The 10,497-nt window shown below is 43.5% G+C and overlaps 1 protein-coding gene across 1 annotated transcript; it reads right to left on the reverse strand.

Annotated features, from left to right (window-relative positions):
• Positions 1-8,806: 8,806 nt before the first annotated feature.
• Positions 8,807-9,589, reverse strand: LOC131284198 (uncharacterized). Its single transcript, XM_058313053.1, has 2 exons — positions 9,514-9,589; positions 8,807-9,453 (listed from the first exon to the last, which is right to left on the reverse strand). Exons 1-2 carry the CDS (start codon positions 9,587-9,589, stop codon positions 8,807-8,809), a joined length of 723 nt encoding a protein of 240 aa, XP_058169036.1.
• Positions 9,590-10,497: the final 908 nt, after the last annotated feature.

Raw genomic sequence — 10,497 nt, forward strand, 5'->3', positions numbered from 1 at the left:
GTAATCGATGTTTCTGCTATGAAAATAGCAAGCAATAGTTCAATAATACTTTCATAATCATTTGGATTTAAAGCTTTATTTCAGGTCTGTTCATTTTGATTCACAAAAGAGTAAATAAAAGATTCTAATCATCGTGATGAATGTTCAGTCTGATTCAAATTGGTAAAGAGCTATTATTCCCATCACTACAGATGAACGGTCCAAAGTAGATCGGATGTTGGGTACGATTTAGTTTTGAGACGGACAAGTGTAATTAGTGCGCAGTAAAGGGCGAACATCATCGTTTTAACTCCCCAGAAGATGCAGCGTAGTTTCAACTCGGGGAACGAAAACATTCCTAAAAACTGGAATGAAAAACATATTGTTTCTCGTAAAAAAAAAATGCGTGCAAAACGAGAAAAAAGAGAAGCAAAACTACGAGCTCAAATGAAAATTCAATTTGTGCAGCTTGTGTTTTTGTACTTTCACAGGCCGTTGTGCGATGCAACTTTTCGTGATGTCGAAAAAAACGTCGCTTCGTTAATCGTGAACCACCTGGCGCCTCCATCGGTGGTAAAAATGGTGTAAAAACTCTCACCACTGCACCCAAACGCGTACTAACAGATGCAAAACGAACTCCGGTCCGTGTGGAGCGCGAGCATTTCGTAAGATTTTTCGTTCGGCAATTTCAAAGGAATTTGTACTTTGTGTGCAGCTGATGGCATTATTGTTGCCGGGTCAACGTTTCGCTGCTGCTTGTTGCCTTACGGCGCCGGGTGTTTGCGGTGCCGGAATGTCGCACCTTTCGCGCCCCTTGCAGATTCAAATTTGACCACGGGCCCCGTTTCGGTATGTGGGAAGGCTGTGCGTCACCGTGTGCCCGGAATGTGCCGGCCGCGGTTTTCCACCGTTTGTTTGCTGCACGTGCCCGCAGAAAAGGCAACTTGACATGCAAACACCGAACCGACCGTCCCCGAATTCGTGGGAGCTTTTCGTGAGGGTGGGCTGCCGGGATGGTTTTTTTCTGGTTTGCTCGGCACTTTAGCTTTCTATCAAGCCACAATGTCTGCTACTTCATGGAATGTGACACTGAAAAACGGTACGCCAACGTCTGCGCTGGTGGCGCACCACATTGCTATTGCGGCAGAGGGAGAGGCCAAAGCTTGCAAAGAGTCCCTTCGTAGTGTTTCCTTTTGGAGGAGCTTTTAATTAAATTGCTTTTAATCTCCCGCACGCCATTGACCCACGGTTGTTTCGGTGTGAGGGCAAAGGCGCCAACCATCGTCCGTTAGACCAGCGTTTGGAAACAATTCGTTCGAAAGGGGGGAAAAAAACCGTGTTAATGGTTGCGACGGTGCAATAGAGCAACGCTCGCAGATGAAAATGAACGAAAACAGCACCGTGTGTATGGTTCGTTGGTCAGATTCATGAAGCGCATTTAATATTCTTAGCGAGTTGTGGAAATGATTTATTTCATGAAGCTGTTTGGAAGGGGGAAGGAAAGCAAACCAAAGCTCCAATCCAGGGTCTACCTTGGTTTCTCTGGCCCGAGGAATGGGAGTCGGTTTAATTTGTTTCCCATTGTTTAGGGTTTACCTAACGTGCTTTGCCAGTGTTTGTTGGTGATGGGTTTGTTACTTATTTTAATTATTAATTATTTCAGTTCTACAGCTTTATTTCTCTGCAATGAAAGATTCAGACACATTTTCCATGAATCATAAACTGAAATGAAAGTCCCTTTCGAGTAAAATCAACTTCGAAGAAGTAATGTTCGCCCACGAATTTTCCGAGTCGCTATTTTAGTTTTATAAATGGTACTTCTATTCTACTGTTATTCTTTCCCGGAACGGGAGTGTTTCACAAGAAAGTGGAAAAGCACATGACTGTTATCAAGCGTGCTCAATCAATAATCGAAATATTGAAGCAACCAACAGAAATAAGCATATGCACACATATGTATCGTAATTGAAAATCACTGGTGTGCACGAAACATGGTGAAAATCGTGCCGATTCTTATTACCCATGGCGTAATTGAAAGGAATAATGTTTGCAGAGCGGGAAAAAACGGAAGCAAAAGGTTCTACACACGAACCCATTTGCAACGGAGGAGCCACGGATTTCGGACCGAATCAATCAACTTCTCCAAGAATTTTCGATTTGCAGTTTACTCGCCTTAACGATCATGGTCCCTCGGTTTGCGAAGCATGCTGTTCGAACATCAAACGAATTTTTTCCCAATGGTTTGGCCTTTAAAGAAAGCAGAAGGAAAGGAAAGGTTGAACAGTATTCGTTGTCAGAGGCAGCATAAAGACCAACATTGCGTTGTGTAGAAGAAGATTTAACCACGTTTAGATAAACATAGGGGTCTCTTACGAACCACCCTGTGTTGGGTCCGTACCGCATCGGATTCCACTTTGCTATGTGTTTGTAGTTGTTTAGCGTGTTTGATTTTTGGTGGCTTTTGAACGGCCAAAACACGAGTTTTTTTGTTCATATCTTAAGTGAAACGTTGCTTTTATGATTATTTTCTTTATTGGTACGGTTTTTAAACATATTTATTATATTTTGCAATACTTCGCAAAGAAAGTGTAAAATAAAATTGAACTTGGTAGGGTTTTTAACGAAGTAATCTTTGTTGGGGGAAGCATTGAATGAATAAAATTTGTAAAAATTATAACATCAACCACCATGTGCGATGGGCGTTAGGCAAAAATGGAATGTTGACAAAAATGCTAATCAAACCCCGCCCCGGCGTCGCATTTTTCCCTTCTCTCGCTCTCTTTTCCACTCTGCTTGATTCTTTAATTTGTTGCTCGCGAAGTTATTAGTCATCCCTTCGCATTCACATTCGGCGGCACAAAATATTCTACTTCTAATTAGCGACTTTAAGTGGATTTTTCAGCCCGTTTTTTCATGAAGTTCGTTTACAATGCCGCGTCCCATGGCATTTTTCCGTTTGATCCCTTCTGGGAGGGCCAGGGAAAGTGTGCAACGGATCGGTTAGTTCGAAAAGTTATTTAATATTAGCTCTAACGTCCAACAAATCAAGTTAATGATAGGAAGTTCTTCTGTATTAGAAAAATTCTGTGATCGGAAAATCGTGTTTAGGCTTGTTGAATTGTGGGTGGACTAACGCAAATTGTATGTATGGTTAACTTTTAAAAGATCAATAGAATATTCTGATATTCCAACCGCGGTTGGAACTGGGTTTTATATACTACAATTTGGTGTGGAAACCCCACAATGAAATACCAAGCACCACACACGCCGTTCTGTAGAGAAGTAAAATGAGGACTTCTTTGCTAGGTTAAGCCCACGTTCTGACATTTTAATCGATATTTTCCCATACACTAGACGTATGCTTCCGATAGGGAGTTCCCTCGGGGAACCGATACGCACACCACTAAATAAGGTGTGGTTTATGTTGCGTTAGTGTTCATCTGACCAAGGGGGTCCCGTTTGAGCAAGTAGTAGTAGGGTGAGGGTATGCGTCACGGGGTGCGATATTGGTACGCCCGGAGGCTTGAGAATGCAACCCGAACAAGGAAATGAACTGCGCCTGAAAGTGCTGCAACACGCCTCGCCGCGGTGTTCGGTGTCCCGTTATGGGAGCGTAGTGGTGAAAACTAACCTATCGTGCCATGTAGTTTCACCTGCAAGTGATTTGGACAGCTTTGCATAGGTTCCTTCTCCAACGCAACTGCCGTCTTTCTCCCTCTCTCTCTCCCTCGTAGCGTGGGTAGAGGGATCACCGGTAGCCATGTTGTTCAGGGAAATGTCCGACTGCTCCGGTGGTGATCCCATCGAGGGGCTCCCAGCACAATTTATCCCACGTGAATAAAGTGGTGCAACCGTCGCCGCATTTCCAGTGCGGTTGAAAGTCATCCTCGAATGGTGGGATGAGGCGAAGGAATGTAAAATGCACCCACACCAAGCGCACCAAGCATTTTCTCCCGCCACTGGGCGGTCTTTATATTTGAGCCTGCAGCATAACAAAACAGCACCCACAATAGAGAAGAAGTGGTAGAAGTTGGCAGGAGCTGGCTACAAACTAACACATTTCATATTGTCCGGCATCGGAGCAAACACCTAGGAGAGGAGGGGACGCTGGGAAGGTGTAGTTGTGTAAACATGATTCCATCTCGAAATCGAAAAAGATAACCCTTACCCGGGTGACCATTTCCGGTGGTGTGTTCGGCCCGAGTGGACACCATTGTAACGCAGGAAGTGGCCGGTTGCCCTGTGGGATTGGAAACATACCTGTCGGAAACTCTGTCGGACCACAAAATTGCTGTCGGGGATCGGATCTATTTCCGGCCATTTCGTATCACTTGTTTTTTACATAATTGCTTTTTTTTTTAAATAATTTAAAGATAAAAATAGAGATAAAATGTTTCTTGACAGCTTTACGAACAAAAATGACGGAATGTTTCCGGAAACTTTACTTTACCAAGAACGAGCGAAAAACAAACATAAGCGGCAATTCTCAATAGAATTCGTCAACAATCGTTAGACTTGTCAGAGAACTTGATAAAAAGAAAGAAAAAAACGATCTCCTTTCCAATGTTTGAAGTGCAAAACGAGGTGAATATAATACGAAACAAAAGGAAAATCCCAAAGACAAGCCCGAATCACGACCCATGAAATGAAATGTCTTCGTTTATTTAACACATTTGCAGGATTATCGGGGGAAATTTTTCATTTGTCCCGCACCCACGTTTGTGTGAGATTGTGTCTGGCAAAGTTTTTCGCACGGCGGGGAGGAATTGTGGTAGTGCAAGCGTAGTGTTTGTTTTGTCCCTTCGGCCAGGGACATCTATCAGGATTTAGCGGAAGGTGAGGGGTTTTCGCTCGATTTCGAATGGTCTTATTTTAGCCGTCAAGCGAAATTTATTCGCAAAGGAAACCATGTTTGTGGTCGGTAAAATTGTGTGAAAACTTGTTTTGTCAACACGAGGTCTGCCATCCGGAAAAAGGGATCTCAATGGGCCGTCGTTGATTCAAATCGCAAAATACGTATCCCACAAATCGTGGCGAAACATCTTCATTTGTCGTTTGATTAGTTTTTAATGACAGAATGAACTCGTTTCTTCGAAATGAAATGCTTTAAAGTCGTTATATACCGGTCACTCTTTATTCAATCAATAAATCATGAAATGAAGCATCTTTCCCAGGTTGCTTTCCATTGCACAATGAATCATTCATTAACGTCATCAATAGCCAGCAACGTTCGAAAGTTGTTTAATTATCTGTGTCCCCTTTTCATTTTGTCTCTCCCTCCGTACAGTGGACGAACTTTCGGTGCGAAAGGAATGCTTGAGCCCAGTTTGGAGCACGACAACAGAAAAGCCTTCAACCAGCTGGACAACACTGGGAGGAGCGAAGAAAGCAAGCAAGTAAGTAGCAAAAGGGGATGACGGCTTAAATGAAGTATGTTTAAATATTGACGCCGGGAGGCTACATTATCTAAGCCCTTCCCGCGAGGAAATGGTGTCCCTTGTTTCTCCTTCTTATTTACAACCAACCACATTTTTTATAATATTTTTCCTCCAGTTGAACTCCTTTATAAACACAATGAATGGCACTAGGGTTGGAGGTTAGGGCAAAAATTAATCAAATGCGAACCGACTTTAACCGGGCCGTTTATTAAAAGTGTTAAAGAAAGGGTCTGTTTGTTTCACTTTCTGCTGTCGCAGGCTCAACAAAGAAAGTGTGTCGTTTGGTAATAGATATAATTACAGCCTAAAATGGCCGATAATTGCTTGCTTTAGGTTTTATATGGCGCCTGTTAACGAAGCTGAATTTACATTGAAAATTTCCAACCTATCGATATTTCTTGGAATCGTTTGTTGTTGTTTGTTGAACAAACGTTTCCACTGAAAAATGCAACTTTGTGCTCATTATCGATACCACTTGCTTCGAATGGGCGTAAAGGGAAGCCAATGGAAGTTTTCTTCTTTCAAAGGGTCCATTTTGTGGAACCGAAAGCGCAAAACAACAACCGAAGGAGGGCTTGTTGAAGGGAATCGAGCTTTAGTGGCGTTTTTTTTTCTTATGTTTTCTTTTCCAACTCAATACATCTAAGGGTGGCCAAACATTTTGTGGTAAAAGAAGAACACAAACCAGAACATGTCGTACTCGTTTGATTGCCGTTTATTTGGTATTTTATTTATTTTTATTTTCCCCGCTGCAGGCTAGTAGTGCCGTTTTATTTCTTTTTTCCACCTTTTTGTAACCACCTTTCACGGTACATCACCATTATGCTCATCGTGTTGCTGTCGGTGACACTCGCCATGATTTGTACGTTTCGATTGATATGTAAAGATTACGGCTTAGCCGCAGTTACGACGCTGGTAAGATAGGATTCGATTCCGCTCGACGATGGAGACGCCCGGTCGTTCACGTCGTGTGCTGATGGAGGCGCATGGTGGGTGAGGGGGGGTTTTTCGTTCTTCTGTTACAAGTATAAATTTAAACGAGCATGATGGAACAACGGTGGTAAGTGCGTTTGATTCTGCAATTTATTTCACATTCAGGTGCTCTCGAAAAACATCGTTTGGATTGGTTTCCTTCGATTGAATGTAACAATCGAACATCGTTTAAGTTCGGTTTTCGGAACGAATCGGTTTTTACGTTGTTCTTAAACCAGCACGATTGCAGTACTTGGACTATGTTGTAAAATTTCATAGCGATTCTGAAATTTTTAAAACATTGCAAAAGCCTTAGACTATGGCAGAACGACGTAACCAGTTTATGTGCCAAGTTCACTGTTTGTATTTTCGTTTCGTGTTTCGTTGCAATTGCATGTCATGTCCATATGTTCCCTCCATGTCAGTAGTACAGCATCCGTTCATTAATAAACGATTGTTGTAGCAGCAATTTTCTGAAAAAAAAACATTCTGCTCCACTTAATCTTCGCTCTTCCATCGACCGTCGGGAAAATCGGTCACGGAATCGATGGTGACCAGCTGGCGTTGCATCCCACGGGTGCCAAGTTCGCGAACAGAATAGATGTAGCAACGTTGAAGAGCAAATCGATTTGACCATCTGAAGATACCATCAGGTTTCATTTGCAGTCGTTGCTCGTTACAATCGCGTCTAAATTTATGCTGGTTATTATGCAAGCGGGAGGGAAGCCAATCGATAGCTTCGTTTTCGTTCCACCTTTTTATTTCTTTTCACGTTTTGTGTTCATCAATTTCCTGTTGGATGCTTTGTTGGACACGATGACGAATATATTTCATAGTGTAAAATCAACCCAGCGCAAGATGGTGCAAGATAACGAGCTTATCTAAACTGTAAGAATTATAGTATCCGCTACCAGGGATAGGATTATTGATTGCTCTAATGAAACGTAAGTTGAAAATACCGTGAATAAAACTTCACTTCGAAAGCTACGAACTACTAAAGGTTTTTGTTTTCCACTTGTTCCAACGCCTTGTTCCAACGAGTCATCACCCCAGCACCCGTAATCATCTCGTCCTAATCACGTTTGGCGAAATCATGGACTCGGCGCTGCCAAACGATTTCATCCGCTCGCACGCTCCAGCGTTCAATCCGTTGTGCTCCGGGCGGGCATGATTGATGGTGCCGAACCATGAAAACTTTCCATTCCATTCCGGATCGATCGATGAGCGCGCCGGTTCGCTACACAGCGGGATTGTCTATTGCCATAAATCCGTAGAATACTTTTGCTTCTGGTCCTTCGCTCGGGTTTATCCTTGCCAAAGCTTATGATTAACTTATGGAGCTAAATCGCTGTTTGGTTGATCGTTGCCTGCTTTCCGTCGGCAAGCCGCGCGTAAGACACGCTCGGAAGGGTAGAAAACTTTTCCCCGTTCTCGGAACCGACGCTTCGTCGTCGAGCGTTCCCTCCCGACGGAACATCTATCCACGCGTGTGAGAGAAAGCTGCCATCGTGAGCCAAAGATAAGCCTTCTTTGGAACTGGCAGAAGTTTGTGCGCGAAGAAAATGCGGATGAGACAAAGGGAAAACCTAAACAGAACGAATGATCGGCTTGAAGAAAAAGCAAGAACACAGCAAGAACGAAGATTTAGATGTGTCGTAAAAGTGATTTATGCCTGCATTTCACCCAATTTCGAAGAATATTTTTCCTTTTTTTCCGCTTCAAGGCACCAACACGTGGATGTACTTCCCTCAGTGTGAACATTTGTTCGCCCACTTTTCAGGCCAGCGTTCCACTTTAAGCCTGTTGGACACCCTGCTGGGGCTGGCTTGGAGTTATTGTTTTTGTGGCCCAATTTGATTGTGTTCATTGAAAACAAGCATCGATGATGAGCTTTTGCAAGAGTGAAAAATATAAGACTCTAATGCAACTTGTTGGAAAATGTGAAAAAGCTCTTTCTATTGTGATTATCCTTGAAAGCGTCGCGCATCTTTAGCAACTTTGAATTACAAAAAGTGATAAACATGGTCATAAAAAGATCAATTTAAAAAATGCACTCCACCGTTCAGCGTTTCGTAAGTGGATTATTGTATCAAATATGATTTTACGCTCGAAGTTCTAGCCAATTTTCTCGACGAAGGAAAAACGGAACGGTATCGTGGATGGAAAGTCCCCATGCTTTAGCTGCTTTATTTTCATCGGTTTTACAGCACGAAAAATGAATTTTATTTCCATCCCACGCTCCCGAAGGTGGGAAAGCGTAAGTGCTTTACTTTTTTCGATGTGTCCGCGAGTGGAACGTCCCAACAGCGAACGTCATGGCGGTGCTGAGCTGGTGTTGCCAGGATGTTCCACTTCCAATCACGAGCCCTCCGGTCGGTACAGGGCTCGGCCCATCTTTCGCTGGCATCGATGGTAGGTTAGTAATGAAATTCCTCCAGCCAGGGCTCGCCAACCCCATCCGTACCGGCCCCTTCGGTTCCGTCCACATCGTATAGTACGTTCGTGTTCGAGTCGGCATCGTCCGGTGGGGAAGGGTAATCCGGTTGTTCCTCGGGACCGACGGTGGTGGGTGGTGGAGTGGTCTCGGCGGAAGGTCCAACAATGTCGTGGATGATGTTGACCGGGCACTCGATCAGGTGCACCAGCAGCTCGATGATGTTCTTGTAGACGCGCTCGTTCAGCTCCATCTGCCGTTCGGTGTCCCGGTCGAGCCAACCTCGCGGCAATCCTCCTGAGCGCATGTTCCGGTAGCTCTGTTCGATACCCCCAAAACCCACCAGCTTCCGCTCGACGGCTGTCCGCAAACGAAGCGCATCTCGTAGCAATCCGTTTCGTTCGGCACGGGATGCTGCTGTGACGGGATGGCTGCGAGCGGACAGAAAACGGCGTTGCAGGCTGATGGCACGCATCTGCAGAGGTCGAAGGTCGGTTTGGGCATGCTGAAGGCGTTCGGCCAGCGCTCGGTTGAAGCTGATCAGTTTCGCCTTCGAATCGATTGGCGGCGCGTTCGCTGGTTTCGTGGGAATTCGCTTTGACGTTGGTTCTCGATGTTCGATGGCACTTGCTGGAACATATGGGGTGTGACTGTTTCATATTCCTAGAAACATAAATCCTCAATGCTTACCTTCACAGCAAGGTGGTAGTAGGAGAGGTAGCGCCAAAAGAATTACAGCACCAAGGCAAGATGAAAACTGTTGCATGTTTTCACTTGTTTGTTTAATGCTAGAACCACCGGTCGATAATAATTTCTCCAAAAATGTGTGCTGGCTTGGCATTTACTTGAGAGACTGAATACGGAAAAGATTATCGTGTTTGTATTTATATCGGCCAAAACTTGTTACATTGTTTTCCATCCCTACTCCAATCCCTCTTTTCCTTCTAATACATTTTAAACAAATCATTCCATGTTTTGTCACTCTGAAATCTTGTCCAAGAATGCGTTTCATGAACATTTCAATGTTCAAAGCGTAATTGATATAGAAAAACTAATTAGTTTCCTTTAGTTCAAAGCAACGAGTGTTAGGTTGTCGCTAAACCGGCCTGTTTTTATTGCCCAGTTCTGCTTTCCTAGCAACAGTTTTCTAATTACACTCACAAAGCATTCAAACGGGTTCAGTATTAAGGTAGGGGGTTGTTAATTTGTTGAATGTTAATGAGCTTCAGAGCTCTTTTGAACATGTTTCGTATTTTTTCTCATGCGAACGTCGTGATTAGTTTTTCGAAATCCTCATTTAGTTCAGCGTGGAATAGCTTTATGCAATCAGTTTTAGAATCTTGCTTTTAACTATCTCTGTTGGATGCACTAATTGATTATCTATTTCATATACATTTCATGTACATTTCAATCCCGTAGTGATGGTTTAAAAAAACCTGAGTTGAGTAATTTGAAACCAGAGAACAAAACCAGATCTCGCTCACAATGTCGTTGGAACTGTTCATCAGGAAAATACCAAGTATTGCGCAATGGCCAGATTCATCTCGTAGCAACCGAAGCAGCTTTGCAATGGCGATTGGCATTTTGTAATTAAAATTTATCACTTCAAACGAAATGAAATTCGCGTGCTCATATCGACGGCGTGTTCATCCGGTTCCACACGGTTTTTTTTCT

Source organism: Anopheles ziemanni, chromosome 3 (assembly GCF_943734765.1).
Source record: "Anopheles ziemanni chromosome 3, idAnoZiCoDA_A2_x.2, whole genome shotgun sequence".
Classification (NCBI taxonomy): domain Eukaryota; kingdom Metazoa; phylum Arthropoda; class Insecta; order Diptera; family Culicidae; genus Anopheles; species Anopheles ziemanni.